General features: G+C 37.8%; 3 protein-coding genes and 1 long non-coding RNA gene across 5 annotated transcripts in view; 3 read left to right on the top strand and 1 right to left on the bottom strand.

Annotated features, from left to right (window-relative positions):
• LOC137574276 (putative uncharacterized protein DDB_G0282129) overlaps nucleotides 1–3,828 on the top strand; it is a 36,522-nt gene extending 32,694 nt beyond the window's left edge. Inside the window, exons 3-4 of the mRNA XM_068286511.1 lie at nucleotides 1,946–2,337; nucleotides 2,407–3,828. Coding sequence (XP_068142612.1) covers nucleotides 1,946–2,337; nucleotides 2,407–3,319 — 1,305 coding nt within the window. The 3' untranslated portion in view covers nucleotides 3,320–3,828. The remainder of the gene's footprint in view (nucleotides 1–1,945; nucleotides 2,338–2,406) is intronic.
• A 922-nt stretch (nucleotides 3,829–4,750) lies between these two features.
• On the top strand, nucleotides 4,751–5,901 carry eIF4E5 (eukaryotic translation initiation factor 4E5). Its single transcript, XM_068286512.1, is given in 4 exon segments — nucleotides 4,751–5,316; nucleotides 5,376–5,563; nucleotides 5,644–5,703; nucleotides 5,706–5,901. Coding segments are annotated over 4 exon segments (636 nt in total). The 5' UTR covers nucleotides 4,751–5,026; the 3' UTR covers nucleotides 5,804–5,901.
• On the bottom strand, nucleotides 5,890–18,433 carry pbl (epithelial cell transforming 2 pebble). 2 transcript variants are annotated; one of them, XM_068286489.1, is made up of 12 exons: nucleotides 18,072–18,433; nucleotides 17,958–18,012; nucleotides 14,783–15,023; nucleotides 10,100–10,235; nucleotides 9,925–10,031; nucleotides 9,608–9,857; nucleotides 8,472–8,603; nucleotides 8,035–8,400; nucleotides 7,024–7,968; nucleotides 6,841–6,951; nucleotides 6,637–6,786; nucleotides 5,890–6,563 (listed from the first exon to the last, which is right to left on the bottom strand). In XM_068286489.1, the coding sequence occupies exons 1-12, from the start codon at nucleotides 18,093–18,095 to the stop codon at nucleotides 6,450–6,452; spliced, it is 2,631 nt and encodes an 876-aa protein (XP_068142590.1). In that variant the 5' UTR covers nucleotides 18,096–18,433; the 3' UTR covers nucleotides 5,890–6,449. The 2 variants fall into 2 exon arrangements, with proteins under 2 accessions (XP_068142590.1, XP_068142591.1); XM_068286490.1 differs by lacking the exons at nucleotides 14,783–15,023; nucleotides 17,958–18,012; nucleotides 18,072–18,433 and adding an exon at nucleotides 11,468–11,581.
• Nucleotides 15,686–16,426, top strand: LOC137574323 (uncharacterized). Its single transcript, XR_011031976.1, has 2 exons — nucleotides 15,686–15,836; nucleotides 16,141–16,426. It is a non-coding gene; the product is annotated as an uncharacterized lncRNA (long non-coding RNA).
• Nucleotides 18,434–19,129: the final 696 nt, after the last annotated feature.

Here is a 19,129-nt window from a genome sequence, read left to right as displayed (position 1 = left end):
GTGAAACTTAATATTAGAGAGTTTACTACGCCTATAAGCGACTATGCCAAATTTGATCAAGATCAGATGACTATATCATATAGCTCCCATAGGAACGATTGGTCGAAAACAGTTACTTTTGTAAATAACTTCGTTACTTTTAACGCGATTGCTTTTAAATTAAACATTTCTTAATTTAATATATATGTTAATGACTGTGCCGAATTTGATAAAGATCGGGTGACTATATCATATAGCTCCCATAGGAACGATCGGTGGAAAACAGTGACTTTGATCAATATCTTCGTTATTTCCTATGATTGTAGGCCTTTCTTTCTCAAGCTTAAGCCTTTTTAGATAAAACGTTCTTCCACATTGATGGCTAATGGGTAAGGAAAGAGTTACCAAAAAAGTTGCAAGGGTATACAAACTTTGACGCGGTCGAAGTTAGCCCCGGCCCTCTGGTTTTTATATTTATTTGGCTCTCGAGAAGTGTAGCAAAACCGATATAAACCAAAACCAAAAAACAAAAAGAGAAGCGAAGCGACTTTTATTATCTAGATTGAGTTGATTTTATCATACTCTATTTAGTCATAAACTAAACGGGTTACTGAAGTAGATGACAAAAAAAAGCCTTAACTCAGTTTCATGATGTTTTCGAATTGAAAATTAAAATATTTGTAAGAAATTTCAAGATATTCCATAGCCAAGCTAATCGAAATACTAAACTATCTTATTTATTTTAATCACTTGACTGTAAACGGTTGGAAATATATAGAAAAAAGTTCAAAAATCTTTTTAAAGATATGTAAATCTGTCCAAAAATGAGTTAAAAGCAAATCATGTGAATCAATAATTGAAATCATTTTCAAAATATACAAAAATTTTCGAATGATTTAAATAGATAATTCTAGAATAGTCAAAAGAAATCGTCAAAAACCGTTGGGATTTAGAAAAAAAAAGACGAATTTGAAAACTATGCCAAAATGAGAGAGGAAACAAGATGAACATTAGTTTTTTTTTTTTACTAAGTTATGCCTTCTATATATATATCTTAGGAATTTATGTGTCTTTCACAACTATCTTAAAGAAGTTTTCACTTCAACAGAGAATTTGGAGAATACAAAGGAAACCCTAAAGTTGTAATATTCTAAACAAAGAATAAGAATCAAAAAGAATATAATATTAAAATAGGGAAATCGGAAAAGTAAAAATTTTGAAAATTGTAGAAAAAAAGGGAAATGCATTTAAAAATTGAATGAATATTTCACTCAGCTAAACAGAACGAAAAGAGACTTAATATAATTCAATATGAGGGTATCTAAAAGTCGTTTAGCACTTTTGTTTATTAGTGGCCCACAGACCCAGAGATCAACAAAAAAAAAAAAAAAAAGAAAGAAGGAGGGTAACAGAAGTGAAAAAAAAAAAAGAAACAAAAATCAAACGGCATTTAAGTGAAAGTTATAGCCAAGGAGAAGGCCGGGCCGGGCCGGGCCGAATGTTGATGCTGCTGCTCCACTAAGATAAATCTGCATTAACAACAAGTCAATGTAAATGGCTTGATACAGATAACCAGACACACACATATGATTATTAACATAAATTATGAATTTATAAGCATTTTTAAATCACACTTAATACACATTTCATCTTTGTGGGCAATTTGAATTCATTGACCTTTTGATGCTGGTTACAGCTCAAGACATTGTCTGATGATCTAACTTTCGCCACCACACAAAACAAACTCACGCCTACACATAAAAAGTCTGAAAAGAAGAACTTAAATAAGCCAAGTTTTCATAGCCATTAATTGTTAGTTTTAGCCACTTGCCATTTTAGGGCATGAAAGTTATCTACGTTTTATAAAGATGATTGTGATGAAGCAAGAATTATGCAGAATTAGCAATAGACGAACCATGAAATGATATTCCTTGTCTAATCTTAGCCTTCTCTCTCTTTTTTTTAGACGGAAACCAATTGCGACATGTATCGGGCCGTAATGGAGGAAGTGGCCCGTTTCTTTGATCGTTACCAACAGCAACAACAGAATTATAGAAATATTTTGGCAGCAACCGAAAATGGACATCAGCAGCAAATTTCACGCTCAAAGAGTTTGCATCATGTCCAGGCTGTGGGCAATAATAGCCCAATGCAAATGGATGGACACAATCAATTGGATATTGACAGTGCTGGTGGTGGTGTTGGAGGCATCGGAGGCAATGATAGCGCTGCCTATTTGAGGGCCAGAAGTAGCACCAATTTAATGTTAAATAAATCAATGTTAACCATGAATGATGAGCATAACTATGAGAGTATAGCTCCAGCTGGTAGCTATAATGCATTCAAGGATTTCACATGGTAAGCCAAAGCTTAGATCTATGAATATCAATAATTTTTACTAATGATTCGTCTCTCTTTTTCGACCAGGCGCCGTTCACCCAAAAAACCAGGCGGTTGCAAGGCACGTCTTTCCTCACCCGAGGCCGAAGCAGAGAAACTAAATCAGGAGGCATTTCGTTTGGCCAGAACCATACGCAATTTACTGCATACGAATCAACAACAGACGGATCTTATGCAACAGTCACGTCACTCATTGGCCTCCACATCGATTGGTTCGCATCATTACAGAAAGATGTCATTGCACAATTCCACTGCCCTAATGATGGAGACATCAATTTCCCCGGCAACGACGGCCAAAACAAATGCTGCAGCCGAAATGCTTTTTCTGCGAGCCAATAATATACGAGATTCACGTCTTTCTCTACGCAGTTCCACCGATAGTTCTGTTCATTCCACCATCTCATCATCGACAGCCTCATCATCGTCAAAAATTGAAACAGATGATGAAACTACAACCACTACAACCACCACCACCAACAACAACAAAAGCAACACTAATGTCATTAATCCCACCACCTCAGCCAGCACCATCACATCTTCCTCGTTGTCCAAGAATACATCAACAGCCATTATCAATAAGCAAGCAAATGTCAATCATCATGGTTCAAGCACTGAGGATGAAAGTGGTTTCAGTTCAATTAGCTCATTTCATGATATTGGCTTGCCCCTTAGCTCCACATTGATAGCAACAGATGAGAAGCAACAACGTCGTTTATCCCTATCCAGTAATCTATCCACCACCAACAACAACAACAACACAGAGAGTCGCAATTCTACTCTGAAATCAGCATTAAATGGCATTGGTTTACCTCCACCTAACAGCAGCAGCAGCAACAGCAGCAATAGTTCCAAGACCATCTATCGCAGTACGGGCAGCAACCATTATAATCGTTTCTCCACCTTATCGAACGAAGATGCTGCAGCTGTTCTGTGGGTCTAATGCCACAACACATTTCAACACACACACACACATACAAATTTCTCCTACCCAGTGTAATTTGTAAGTTTTTTTTTGATAGTGCCTCATGCTTAGTACTTAACCATAAGAGAGGCCACAAAGAGTGTGTGACAGAGAGAGACAGAGAGAGAGAGAAAGAGCTAAGATATAAAATCTTGCCCAAATCAGTTATGATTACAAAATCATATAGCAATCGCTCTCTCTCCCCCCTCTCTCTCCCCCTCTCTCTCTCTCTCTCTCTCTCTCTCTCTCTCTCTCTCTTGGTCTCGATCATTATCATTTTGAATACTGTATACTTTTTTTCTCTCTCTATGTTATTTAATCTATTATTATTATTATCATATTTTTTATGTGAAGCCCAAAAGCATTTTTAAGTTTAAAACAGCAAAAAAAAAAAAAAATACACTTTTTTTTAACGTTTTTTTTTTTTTCGCTCTCTGTTTAAGTTAGATTTTTGCAGTATTTATAAATAAAATATATGTCGAAAAACATCATTGTTATTGTAAAATTAATGGAATTATTGTTGGTGATTTTCGAAACAGTTTAGAATCTGATTACAGGGACTCAGTTTGTTGTGGGTCTTTTATAAGAAATATCTATAATATTATTTCAGATATTATAAAGAAGATTTATTTGGAGATTTCTAGATCGATGAATAAAACACACGATTTTATTCCTTTTTGGATTATTGTTGGATTTGTCATTATATTGCCATCTGAAGCTATTGTCCATCTATTTTTCAATATTTTCTAAGGGTACATTTGAAAACCAAATCAATTTTTCAACATTGAAACTAAATAATGACAGTTAGCAATCCTTTTTGAGGTCAAGGTTTAAAATTTAAATATATATCGGTCTAAATTCTAACGAGAAAGAATTTTAACAACCTTTCCGACTGCATTTACTTGTTTTTAGGAAATTCTGTTCCGATTTTATTTTGCTGGATATTAGTAAGTAAATTAAGTGTGCCAAATTTGATTGCACAAGGTAGAAAATTACGGGAGATAATCTAGTTTTTTCAAATTACGGGGGCGAAAAGGGGCGTGGCAAAATCTTTACACACACACATAATGTGCGCATTTGCTAACAAAATATACATAGCAAATATGGTGTCTTTAGCTAGAATAGTTTTTGAAATAAACGCTTTTTTTAAATTACGAAGGCGAAAAGGGGCGTGGTAAAACTTTGAAATAAACTTGATTACTTTACATACTACACGAAACTACATACCAAATTTGGTGGCTCTATCTTTTATAGTCTCCGAGATCTGCTGGTTCATACAGACGGACAGATCGACTCGGCTGTTGATGATGATCAAGAATATATATACTTTATGGGGTCGGAAAAGCTTCCTTCTGCCTATTATATGCTATTTAAGTTTTCATTTTCAATCTATTAAACTGTGATGTATATATCTATTTAGTATTGCTTTCTCATTCTGAAATTGAAATTTTTGTGTGTGTTTCAAAATTTATTGTTGGATTTTTCACATTTTCCGATATATTTTGCCGTTTTGTCTTTTAAAATATCCTTTGGCCCAAATTAATCAAACAAAATTATGTGCACAGTTATATGATTTAAACACCAGCCAGCCTTTCTTATCTCGCCCCACGACCTCCGCTGCAACTTATTGGCTTTTCATTGGGAATTAGAGTGCTTAAATAGATATATTGGAGAGAAGGATCCACAATGGAGACGTTGACCTTTACGCCAAATAAATATGTGAAACGAAAACAAGGGAATTTCAGCAATAGAGTAACGAATGAAGTCCTGTATAATGCACAATTCAGGCATCCTCTCGAACATATATGGACATTATGGTATTTAGAGAATGATCGTTCCAAACATTGGAAGGATATGCTTAATGAGATAACACAGATTGACAGTGTAGAGATATTTTGGAGCATGTATTATACTATTAAAACGCCATCGGAGTTGAAAATTGGTTGCGATTATTCCATGTTCAAGCGGAATATAAAGTAAGTGAACTAACAGGACTCACCAGGGCTTGTAATCCTTGTTTCGTCCGTGACTTTAGACCCATGTGGGAGGATGAGGCCAACATCAAAGGTGGTCGCTGGCTTATAACTGTTGCCAAAAACTCGAAAGCGGAACTCGATCGCATCTGGCTCGATATATTGCTTATGATGGTGGGCGAGAATTTTGACCATTCTTATGAGATTTGTGGAGCGGTCATCAATATTCGTGCCAAAAGCAATAAGATTTGTAAATATCTTCACTTTTTTTGTCATATTTCTTTATCTATCTTTCTCTTCCTCTCCTCCCTCACTCTATCGACCTGTTAGCTGTTTGGACAGCAAATAGTTCAAATGAATTGGCCATTTTGGAGATTGGTCAAAAGCTTAAAAGCTATTGCATTTGCCAACGCAAAATCTACATTATCAATTACACTCGGATGCAATGTCTAAGATCAATTCGGGCGTTAAATCGGTTTATACTCTATGATTGAAAACCAAATCACCAAATCAGAATTATTTATTTTGTATTCGACTGATCGTGAGATCAACTTAAGGAATAAAAAAGGCTGTGTGTTTATATAAAAAGTTGATTCTTTATATATGTATGTATATATATTAAAGTTAAAATTATTTTTATATATTAAATATTAAAATACAAAAAAAAAAAAAAAAAAATTTACTCAGTAAACATTCACAGCGATTCGCGGCGTATGGATCGAAAGATCATCATAAGCGAATGCGTTTTCTAGTCACTATTTAAGATTAGTTACAATGGGACATACAAATATGTACAGAAATATATGAGAGAACTAATACGTGTGGATGATATATACAGTTAATCAGTAGCGATCGGGGCAAATGGTTCAACATTTGCCTAAAGAGCTGAATAAGAACTCAGCAGAAACAGAAAAATTAGCTTAAAACGAAGAATGAGTGTATACATTTTACAATTGAGGATGCGTCCTGTCTTCGATCAGTTTGTGGTGCGATTAGAGTGGGAGCTAGAGTGAGTGTGATTTCGAGTGTGTGATTTCGAGTGTGTGATTCCGAGTGTGTGTGTGTGTGTGTGTGGTGTAGCAGTAGTGCAGCGAGATTCTAGTTTGGAATACATTGGCGTCTCGTGGTCAACGGATTTATATGCGGTCAACGCCTGGTTTATTCTTGCGTGTGGGCTGCACTGAAAGCGGCGGCACCGATTGCGTTGAGGGCGAATTGCTGCGCATATCCTCATCGTCATCATCCACTTCCTGTTGAGGAGAAAACGAAATGAGTCATTAATTACTGCTATACGATGTTCGAATTGGTTTTCCTGCCACATACATTGATGTTAGTGCAGCTAGCCAGACGCATTTGAGACAATTGGGAGGCTGGCGTCAATGAGTTGTTGCTGCCAAAGGGCGATGTCATTATAGTAGATACAGCCCGTTTCAATTTGTTTGGAGTTTTGTTGAAGGAGAACGCTCGACCGACCTGAAAAAACGATTGCACATTATTCAAGTATATCAATTCTCTTTTGAGACCCACCTTAAGGCGTGTCCTTGCAGCCAATTTGAAAGCCTTGCTCAAAGTACTGACATTTGTATCACTTATGTCCACTTGCAGTTCCTTGGAAGTGTGGCATAGCAAGATATTATTCTAGATTAGAAGTAAACACACATCAAATAAATATACAAAAGTGATATATCCTCGCAGCAAAGAGAAACTTACAGCATCAGTCCGACATGTGTGAGCAGCAATTTGCATGGACAACTTCTTAACATAGACCGATTTCTCCGTTTCCTCGTCTGTTATGCTAAATGCATATAGATTCTCCTTCTCATCGCGAAGCAGGAGGCCAAATGCACGAGAGCTATCCGTTATATCGATCACAAATTGAACCGTATTCAATGAAATAAACTTAATATGCTTGTGCGTTTTGGCCGTACTTGGCGATTTGGCCGTATTGAAACCTCTTGATTTCCGCTTGCACAACTCAATGGAATCGGAGAAAAGGAATAACAATAAACTGTCGCCACGGCCGCTTAGCGAATCGGATAACTCATTCACTTCGCATTTCGATATAAAACTCCTGTTGGAGCTGACCAAATGCGCTGGACAACCTTCGATGTCGTTGAATATATCGAACATAGCCATTCTCGACTCGGTGCGCCGTTTATCCTCGTTAATGTGTAACATAACCTGCTTGATTGCCTTCAGAGCCTCCTCGAGCCTCGCATGGTCCACATTAGAGCCCGTGGTGTGTTTAAGGATGTCGTTTAGCAATAGACTTATGCTTGGCAATCGCTGAACTGGTCGAATCATTAGATCCTCCAAGCTCTGGCGACCGCATTCCGGTTTCATCTGGTTAATCTTGAGGAATGCATGGAAGCGAGGATATTCCCGGTCACAACGATGCAGTTGCTCTTTCATTTTCTCAAAGAAATTCACATAGGGAGGATAGGCCTTAACCAATTGATCCTGATGTTGAATGATAATGTCACCAATAAGACAATCCTCATGCCAATTCGAATGCATATCGCGTAATTTTTCAAGCATTGATTGATGCACCTCATGTATGGGTTGAAAATTACCAAAAATCGATTTGATTTCAGATTTATTTAGTAATTCATCTTCCTCGGTTTCGGCCAACTCATCGAGTTTGTTTTTGAACAACTTTTGAATGGAAGAAAAAGGACATTAGTGAAGTCAAGTTAGTTTGAAAATAATATTGCCGCTCACATTCAATATGGTATCCAATATCCCGACATAATTTGATTCCGTGGTAAAGAAATCCATAAAATGATTAAACCGCATTGATTTCTTGGCCGGCGTTGAGGATTCACCACCAACTTCCGTCTCTCCCGCCTGCATTAACAGCTTGTCTCCCTGCGATTTATCCGGACTGGTTGTACAATCGAAAAAACTATTCGAACCAGACAAGAGGCCAGCTTCTGATACAGAAGACCGTCTCTTGCTGGAGCCCAATGGAGTCCCCTCCAATTGCAGACGCTGTGAAATACGTTTGCGTTTCCTTTTGTTATTGCTAAACAGCAGCGATTCGGGACGATCAGCTGTACTTGGGGTGTTTGCAAAGGTATCCAGGTACTAGAGAATGAATATAGACATAGATCATTTCGAATATTATTGAATAAGTTGCAGTTGGCCAGATAACTCACGTCTCCAAACAAGTAGTCCCGTTCGTTGGCATAGCCATCCTTTATGTAGTACCAAAACCAATCCGATTTCAATATATGGGAGCTCTTGTTATTCGGCTCTGGTTTCGTCGTAGTTGTATGCTCATCAACCACCTAAGCAATGAGCAACGAGGATCGGGCAATAGCAGAATCGAGAAATGGGAAATGGGAATTGAGAAAAGAAAATATTGTAAAGATTTTTTCAATTAAAAGTCGCGCAACATTAAAATTAGTTTGGAAAAAATGTGCTAAAATGTTTTGTTTGTTTTCAAATATATAAATATTACATATTGTGTGCATGTCAGTGGGTTCTTATTTATCTATATATATTTGTATACATATATAGAGTTATAATCAAGTTAAGCATCGGCATCGGCAGCAGCAAGCACAATAAATTTTTCAAATAGGCCCAAACAAAACATTTTTATTATGCACATTTCTTTTTGGCAAACACTTTGAAAAACGATGAAAAGCGAGCAAGGAAAATCGAATATATATATATACATATATACATACATATATGTATATGTGGAAAGAAAAATAAAATATAAAAATCGAGTGCGCAAAATTGTTTATCAAAAAAATTCCTCAATGTGAATGAAACATTTGTGCAAATATTTGTTAGTTCATAAGCTTTTTTTCTATTTGCTAATTTTTGCTTCTTTTTTATTTTTGTCTAGTCTATATTGTTCTAGCTTTTTTTTTTTTTTTTTTTGGTAAATGTTTTTTGGTTCATTCAAGCTGAACCGAACGTGTGTGTTGCTGTTTGGTATTTATATATGTATTATTGTATTTGCTATGCGCTCTTTGCATTTGCATTTACATTATGTCTGGTGAATAATGCTTAGAGATGGAGGAAAAAGTAGAATTATTTCAAACAAGAAACTATCAAGAAAAGATAACTAAAAGGGGGCGGGCACTCAGAAATAAATGAAAAGTTGATGGGTGTCTAAGTAATTATGATGAACTTAAGTATTGAATAATAACAGACAATAGAGGAAAAACGTACATATTTTTTTCAAACAAAAGATCGACTGAATTGTTTGTGTCTCAGTTTCCTTTGGTTAGTGGGAAAGTAGTAATACCTTAACTAGGAAAGAAACTAAACTACCACTCACCACATGAGAGCACTCTGGATCATCCAGTTCGGCATACATTCCACCATTCTCCAACAAAACATCCACCATATGTTGATGATCCTCTGCCGGGAAACCGAAAAAACAGATTTTATGGCCTTCGAAGGGTTTCAATTTGTGCGATTTAGTGAAATTTTCTTTTGTGGCATCAAAATCTAAGGTATTCCGCTCATCCCAGGCGGCATAAACCCAAGCTGGTCTGACTATGCCCAAACGAAAAGTCTTTGCGTATCTATAGGAAGCAAAGAAACAATCATTTTGATATACGATTCACTGTAATTTATGTATGATTAACTCACTCGTATTTTTCTCCACCACTTTGATTACAAATTAAATGAGTTGTACGCTTATTCAAATCCTTTTTAATACACCCGCCCATTGAGTGGATCAAATGCACCATTTTAGTCTGTGGACAGAAAGTTAGTTTAGCACAAAGATCAGAGTGCGCTGCCATCGATCCATCCGTCCACTCACCAACTCTTCCCGCTTTCTTATGCCAGTGAAGCTGGTCACAACGCCCTGCATGGCATAATTGTAGATGGGTCGTGTGTTCTGCCCAATGGTAATTTTCAACTGAGCCGCATGCCTTAACGCGGGAGGACCCAAAATACTGCAGAGATACAAAGAGGAAAGATACAATTAAATATTTATGTGGCACACTTTGAGTTATGCAAGGCAATCTGGTTTTTATGTCCCAATTGACCTTGGCAGTTGGCCTCCCCCATAGATAGATACACATTTCAATACAACATCAGAAGAAATCAATTCCAATCACCTCCAGCCCTGCTCCAGCTCCTACTCCCACTGAGAATAGAGAACCAAGAATGGAGGAGAGATCAAGTTTTATAGGGAAAAGGGCTTTTGTTTATTACCCCAGACGGACTTGTAGCTTCTACTGAGAACAACAGCTGCTGACTGCCTGTGCCTCCATCTCTGTCTCTGCCTCCTTTCCCGAAGTGTCTGGGCTGGCTCTCTTGGGCGAAATGCCGGAAGTTTTCATAAACAAATCAATTGAACGGAAGTGGGCGGCCTGCCGCCTGACTGATGACTGGGAGAGGAATTAAATGGGATGTGATGGGATGGGATGGGTTGGATTGGGGTGGTGTATATTTATGATATTTTAAATGGCCAATATAATGAAAATTAATTTATGTGCATCATCAATGCGTCGCGTAATTGTGCGGTGTGTGGTTAAAGATTTTGTTTGTATTTCTTTCCCAATTTTTTTTTTTGAGAGAATTCAGAGTCTCATTCTGCAGATTGTGGTGGAAGGGGCTTTGTAGAAATGCTCAAATATATAGAAAATTAAATGAGTAATGTAAAAAATTATAAAAAGATGGATTTATATTAAAATTAAGTGTGCCATTTTCCATTCAGATCGTAATTACTAATTGTTCGACAAAGGATAATTATGTATTTTGACTTAATTAGACTCCGCCCTAACTGTTGACAGAGACGTACATGGTTAGATCGGCTATATCAAGAATTTCATCGGCTCGGAAAAGCTCCCTTAACCTTGTTCCGCACATTTTATAGATTTTGATATACCATTTCATGGAAGGGTTATGCAAATAACTACAGAATCACTATATATGTACACTATAAAATAAGACTATTTCTGAAGGTTTTTACTTAGGGCGCTTCGTTTTTCACACCAGAAAAGTATTTTATAATGCTAATTAGCATTACTTCACTTTAAATAGAGAGAAAAAAAGTTAACTCGCATAAGTTGAATCCATTCATACATAGCGTATAGTCATGTTGCATTAGTTGATCCACAAACACACACAGACAGACCACACCCACACTCATTTCTTCTCACTTATCACTTTTTGTTCTTACCAATAAAGGTAAATTTCCATGATATTTTGTCACTTGTTGAATAAACAATAATAAAAAACGATCCGCCAAAACGATTAAATTCGATTCTTGAGGGCAGCTATACCCAGACAATTGTGACACTCGACTAGTGCCTGGCGTCGCGACGCCTCCGATTTGCCTCGGAAAAATAATTGAGAATGAACTGAAAAAGCAGCAGCAGCCCCAGCCAGAGTGAGTGTGTGAATATGAGTGTGAATCCGAGTGAGTGGGGAAATGGAAATAGAAAATGCCAACAGAGACATCCATGTATCTGTGTGTATGGGTGTGTGTATGTGGCATGATGATGAATTCTCATAAGATGAGCAAACAAACAAAAAATTATGATGATGCTGCTGCTCCTTGCCACAGAAAATAACAAAATTGGAGACACACTCAGAGAGACAGATAATGAGCAAGAGGAAAAGTGGGAGGAGGGGGAAAACAGCGGGCAGAGAGTAAGCAAATGTAAACAAAGCAAATAGCAAGCAAGCAGCAGGTGACAAATATTTCGTATCCAAGGAAAACCCATGGACAATCGAAATTCTTATCTTGCTTAGTCAAGAGTCAAGAGAGATGAAACACACCAACAGAAGCGTGGCCCATGATGATTGAGTGGCCTCCAGATGATCATCACGCAACAACAACAATAATAACAATTTGTTGGGGGGGACCCTCTGTATATGTAAAGTAAAGTGCGGCGATCTTTTGCCTTTCCACTCGAACTTTGCGAGGGTCAAAACTATATTCCAGTCAATGACATATCCGTCCGTCCGTCCGTCGGTCAGTCCATCTATCCATCGTTCACTGGTTGACGGTTCGCAGTTGATTCTCGCTTCTCGTCGCAATTAATTTGCCATATCGAAACTTATAAATTATAAAATATATCTACTTGAGGCATTTTCAGAATAATATAAAAATATATAGAAATAAAATGAATATCAGGAATGTCTTTCAACACTTTTTCCACATGATTTGACATCGTTTTTTTTGTTTCTCATTTATATACACATTTTTTATAGAATCTTGGCGCCAGTGCGACAACATTGCGGCAATCCCCCAAACGATTTTCTTTTGCTTTTCTTGAAAATTGTCATTGTAAGAAAGAGAGAGTGAGAGTGACAGAGATCAACACAGATCCGAAGGGGCGGGAAAACCCAAAATAGGCAATCCGCAAAGCATTCATTCAACTAAATGCTTTTGTTATTGCAAGCGAATTCCAATGATTCAGATAGAGAGAGATATGTATCCTATATACACACACAGAGAGTTCATCATCGGAATGGCACTATAATATACACAGGTTGGGAATATTGATTCTCAGAATTATTTTAATATTACTTTTAATCTCCACCACATTCATTTCAATTAATTCATTTCTGAGAAGGAAGAGTTACAACCTCTGCCCCTCCCGATTGGGAAACTTTCGCAAGTGCTTAAGACTTAAGCACACAATAAATGAATTTCCTTTTAAAGTGTATAATTTGCCATTTTTATGTGGAAGAAGAAAGATATCTACTAAAACGTATCTCAATTATGCAAATTGTTAGCTTAGGTTATGGCAATGGGACAGTGGGACCTACATACAACAGACGGTACCTCCTGTAAATTTCAATAGAATTGCCCCAAAAAGTATGCCATAAATAGAGGCATAGGTTGGGTTAGATCTTAGCCTTGAGGACGCACATAGACCTGGTCTGGTCCGTTGATTGGAGTAACTAGAGATTTAAATCAGTGATCCAGTCGATTATTCCAGGGTTGTGCGTGTGTCTTGCCCTTAGGCAGTGCCCTGTGATCTATTTGTTGTTTCTCTAGAACCTGAATCGATTTTTTGGGCCCCGATAGTGTTGATAGTAATATATATATATTCTTGGAGCTCCTGGCGAATAGCGCTTCTCCTCTATAGCCCTTTTGGAACAGAATAGCTAAAAGGATCAAGAACGGCTTGTGCCATAAGTTTGTTGGTTTTCTAAGACAGAGAGAAGAGAAGATCATTAGATATAACGATGACACACGACCCGTTTAGGATCTCCTGCCTCCAAGCAGTCGTTTATGTCGTTGAGATGATTCTGATGGAACTTTTCTGTTCGTTGAGTCTTTGTGTGGTTATCTTATTGTAAACAGATTCTTAGATTTCAAAGCACAACCAAACGTCCACATATTTCCGTTCCTTTCCCATATCCATAACAAATTAAATTAAAATAAGGAAAATTATCGCACATGTATACAAATCTGGACTCATAAAAAATGTATAATTATCTCGCCCGAGAACGAAAACAAAAACAGAAAAAAGAACGAACAAAAACATTTGTTTACGCACCTTTTTTTGGCGAAGAGTGAGGGGATAGGGGGAACAAAACACAAAAAGTCGAAACATGAATGAAAATCTAACCAATAAATAATAATTTCTAATGACCAACAAGTCGACGGAGGCGGAGACTGTTTTCTTTAGTTCCGTTGCTAATTTTCCTTTACATGTTCTTGGTTCAAGAGCAACAAATTTTCGCACTGAAAAACGCATTTGGTGACCTCCAAAAACTAAAAAACGAAATGATACTTAAAGTCGGGATAGCGACTTTTGTGATACCCTATAGAAAAGACATAAACTGCCACAAAGTACACCTCAAAAGTTTAATTGCATATGTGATATCTTGACTCTTTCAGTCGACTTCAGTTATTTGTGGGAAAGTTCTTAGCTTTGGACGATCTTGGTCTGGATCTTACAGGGTATGCAAACAGCTCGTTAATAAAATGAAATATATGAAATATTTTCTCAATTGGAATGGAATGGGAGGAGTGGAATGGAGCGTAGTGGGATGGGTCATAGGGAGACGGGAGCGTGTAGGTTATTACTGCGCAGCAGGCAAATTAATCAACCATGAATGGAAAAGTAGATAAATATTCGTATATATGCGCAAAATATAAATAATAAAAAATTGAAAATTGTTGAAAAATTTGCGCAAGTTTCAAATTTGACAACAATTTGTAAAAGAAAAGAAAAGAACTGCTTCTGATATTTAGGTTTGAGGCGGCGGCGCATGGAGCTGCCGCTGTCAATCTTCCCCAACATCTGCCCCTTTCCCCTCCCCCATGGCTCTTAGAAGGGGAGTAGGGGGTTGGGTAGGTGGTACTCGACTCGCATGCGTGTGTCTCGATTTCAAATTCAACAACGAGACGACAACGCGACACTGACACATTTGTTTAGCTTCAGCTGCTAAAATTAAGCAGATCTCTTGATTTATTTTTAGTACCCACCTCCCCATCACCGTCTCCCTATCGTTCTGTTAATCTTTGACTTACCATTGCTTCTGGCTGTTCAATGTCTCATATAGGGAGCCTTCGAAATCTGGCAAGACGAAGAACGTACGCCTTTTGGCTCCATCAGCGTTACCACTACTATCGATGAACTCCATTCCTGTTTCAGAAATTATCACTGGCATGCCAAAGGAGTGGGCTGCCTGCAGCGTTTCCATATCCCTGCCGGCATCGCCCACCAAGCAGATTTGAGTTGCTGGTGGTTCCTCCCTTGTAATCGACATTTCTGTAAGAAGACAAACAGAGAAGAGAAAGCGCATGAGATTATATATTTTTGACGTGGAAATGCGAGAGTCCTCGGCCAGAGACAGGTGACTATACGAGCTGATTCAAAGTCTTAACCAATCGTAGATATAGAATTCATTTAGGGTGATCCTCATTGAGTTCCTCTCATAAGGGTATTTGTATGCGTGTCATTTCTTTTGGGAATATTTTTTTGTTTTCTAGATGATTTATGATTGCTTGCTCATTCAGTTTTTGTTTGTTTATGCGCAATTGTGGCAAAAGAGCCACCAAAAATGAAAAGGAATATACGAAAACGAAAATAGAATTGCAAACCACAAGTATTCAAAGAAGAAGCATTAGAAGGGCAATAGAAGATCGCTTCTACTGACAGAGAAATGAGAACTTGTGAGTGAAACTGTCGACATGAATTTTAATTGTGCTAAGAGTAGAGAAAGTGGGTGGTTGGGTTGGTCATTTGAGTCAACCTTCAATTCAATAGAACTTTTGACACACGCCGAAAAATGCAGCAAAATACAAATTGCATCGCCCACAACAAGACATTCCGCCCGTCCGTCCCAGAGGGTCCGTGCTCGCTTCCAAGTCCGTGTCCATGTCAAGAGTGGAGGAAAACATTTTTCAAGTGCAATTCATTTGCCCCCCAATCGCGGCATGGTACAAGAAATTGCAATGAAGATTGAGGGGACGGCGTGTGGTGGTGGTGAATGGTGCAATTGATGCATTTTATCCAGAACTGTGCAGCTGTAACCGATGCCAATTGTCTCATTCCACTGAACAAAGTCCAGAGAACGATGGGGTAAGATCGTTCGTTCCTTTTCCCTAGAAACGATTCTTTTTTTTACTTAGACTTAAGGTAAAAGCGTAATTGTATTTTAACTAAGGGAAATTTCAAATGAGTAGCCGTTTGTATGCCAGGTTTACAGGGTATCTATGAAGTCGTGGTCGCCTGGTATCAATAGTTAGACACTTTTGTTGTTGTTGCTTGGTGTGCGCTTTGTAAACAATTGATAAACATGGCAAAATTTTACTTAATGAACGATTTATGAGCTAGCCAAAATGTATTTTCCGTATAATAAGTGCAGGGGTATAATGTTTTCTAGATCGTACCAGTCAGTCGTCGCCGTTGCCAGTGAACAAACTCAATTTATATAAGAAACTTAAACAATTTCGTTTGCGTATAAACAAATTGAAAACAATGGGACATCAATTTAGGGAGAAGACGAAGGCGGTGCGAGAGAATCGATCTGTCAGCACTTTATGAATAAAAACACTAATAATTAAAGCTACTCACTAAGATTTGGATTGACACTTGGTTCAGTTCGAACATTTTTCCCCCTATCTACGTCCTCAATGTTTAATAAATAAAGAAGTCCTTCACATCCTCCACTTCTTAGTCCACGCTTTGTTGGGTTGATGAAATTTTACCTGTAAAGTCCTCATACACCTGGCAAAGGCAAAGTTTTGCTTGCTTGAGTTGCTTTTCATAGGTGAAATACGACAAGGCTTCTCGACGAACTGTGACCAATTTCTTACAGTCAGTCCCTGCTTTGACGAAACTGAGTCGCCGCGGTGTCGGCATTAAAGGTGAGTGCAACATCATGCTGAAGGATCACGAACTACACTGAATTGCAACTGAGACGATGGCCTAAGAAGGGCGCAAAAACGATATTTTTGCATATATCCAGAGCCACAGGTGTTCGTTTTGGGTTTGAGATGGGAAATTTGTGTGTCTCTATGTGTTTGTGTGCGTGCGAACCTTTCTCGCACAGGTGCGCGCAGGCTGTATATTACTTTGCTTGTGGGAATTCAGAAATTTCGTCTCTTTTTCTTCTTTTTTTTTTGGCTTGTTTTCGTCATTTGGCCAACTTCCAAAAATGAAAATACAAACACGATGACAAACTAATTGAATGGCACTTTAAAAATGACAAAGCGATCAAACAGGCGTAACTCAGAATGGAAAAGGCACAAATAGACTCATCAGAGAAAAATCCCGTAACGAAAAATTCGCGATCTCTCTTCCGGAAGCAAAAGAAGGACCTTTGATGCACACACACACACACCCATTCATAGTGTGCATGTTGATGTAAAAATGCCATTAACATTGAGGCAGACAGCGCCCCTAAGCAGCAACATGTGTAAGGCTGCAGAAAGATAGACAGAGTGAGAGAGAGACAGAGAGATCGTATGCGTAGGGGGTAGGTAACTCAGCGGTAAATAACAACAAACCCAAGCATGCACAACTAAGCAAGGAAGAGAGGGAGAGCGAGTTATGTTTTCTACCTGTGTGAGAGCAAGCAACAGCAGCAGCAGGCAGACTCCCGACTCCAGGACAGTGATGTCACTAGCTAACTGCTCATTGCTGAGAGGAATCGCTCTCTGGCGGCTGCGATTGCGCTGTGCCAATGTTGTTGTTCCTGTATTTGTTGTTGTTTGTATAGTTCTTCCTGTTAACTCACACACATTACTGTCTCTTTTCCTCCTTGGTACAGTGCCGGTGAATGGAGCAGAGAAGAGGGTCGGTCGGGTGCTGCTGTTGGTCACCACTCACGATAAACATTTTCTACATACAAATAAATTCAACGCAAAGATAAAAAGAGCTTAAAATTCCCTGTCGTTTTGCCGTTTCTTCTTTCGTCCCCCACAAAAAAACAACAATTAAATGAACAAATTAAACATGAAATAGATGTACTATGTGTATACATATATTTTTTAGCTGCTGGCAGCGACATATTTTATGAGCATCGTTTGGCCTCGAATGTGGTTTTTTCTTGGCTCCCTCCTCACCGCCTTCTATACATTTAAAACACTCCCACAACCCCCTTTTCCGTTTGTTCCATCCTTCGCATTCTACAATCTCAATGACTTTGGAGTATGCAACTATGTATGTACATATATATTTATTATGAAAATAACTTACCGATTTTTTGTTGTTGCGTTTCACATATTCCACTTTCCATTTTTATTTGGTTGTTCTTTTAATAAATTTATAGTTTTATTTATTTAATAACTATTCACAATGCACAGCACTAACCTTATGGAACACAGTATGTATCATATTGATTTTCACCGATTTATTTATTTGCGTTTTGTTGTCTAAAATGTTGAGACATAACTATTATTCTATTGTTTTCAGTTAAAAGGCGGCGCGCAAAAAAGTAAACCACGCTACCGCCTGCAACACTACACACAAACAAAAACACGCGAGAAAGTTTATTGGCGGCACTTAGTATTTGTTATACTTTTAAATAGTTAAGCAATTGTTAAAAAATACGTTCAAAATTCTTGCGGCGCGTTAATTTAGTCCATATGTTTCTTGGCGGAGCGTCGGAATTACAAAACAAAAAAAAAGTCAAATTTTTTAACGGCGAAGCGCGTCTTTTGGATTTTTTCTTGTCTCTTTCTAACATACAAATTATAAGTACGCGAATTCGCTGTGCTGAAGTGAGTTCGCTTATACAATCGAAAATTTGGTCTGCACATATCGATAACAAAATATCGATATATTTTGCATAGTCTATCAACAAGCTCTTAATAATAAAATTGATCATTAATTAAGTGTTAATCATTCTTATTTATTAAATGGGAAATAGCAAGAGAAAATTTGTAATAATTATTAAAGTAGAAGATGAAGCGAGACAGACAAACAGCAACAACGACAGCACTTCGCCTCACCAACAGCTAAGGAATGTTGGTGGAAGAAAACTGTGCAAGGGAACAGGGAGAGTGAGCGAGATAGAGCAATTGAAATGAACCATCATTAGCAGGATGCCGATTTTTGGAAAATCACACAAGACTATTAAAAGGCTTAAGGCTTTAAAGGCCCAAGATGGTGTAAGCAATGGCACAATTCTTCATATGGTTATTAACCATATCAACATGACAATTGTTTAAAGTTTTTCTTTCTCTGTCTATCTCGTAGGCGGAAGTCAATTCTGGAATATAATCAGCTAGTGCAACAGCAACAACACAAATAAAACAGCCGGGAAAAGGCCACCTTCGGCTTGTGGGCAACTGCAGAATGATAGAAGAGCATCAATCTGATGCTAAATAAATCATTGATGGTCGAACCTTTGAAAGCACACTTCAACA

Source organism: Drosophila tropicalis, unplaced genomic scaffold, assembly GCF_018151085.1.
Source record: "Drosophila tropicalis isolate 14030-0801.00 unplaced genomic scaffold, ASM1815108v1 contig_443, whole genome shotgun sequence".
Taxonomy (NCBI): Eukaryota; Metazoa; Arthropoda; class Insecta; order Diptera; family Drosophilidae; genus Drosophila; species Drosophila tropicalis.
This window is presented reverse-complemented; position numbering and strand designations above follow the sequence as displayed.

Coding starts and splice junctions, on each gene's coding strand:
- pbl (XM_068286489.1), bottom strand. CDS start 18,095: ATGATACATACTGTGTTCCATAAG. Junction 15,024..17,957: donor AACGCAACAACAAAAAATCG/GTAAGTTATTTT, acceptor GTCTTCTTACAG/AAATGTCGATTACAAGGGAG. Junction 10,032..10,099: donor TAAGAAAGCGGGAAGAGTTG/GTGAGTGGACGG, acceptor TTCTGTCCACAG/ACTAAAATGGTGCATTTGAT.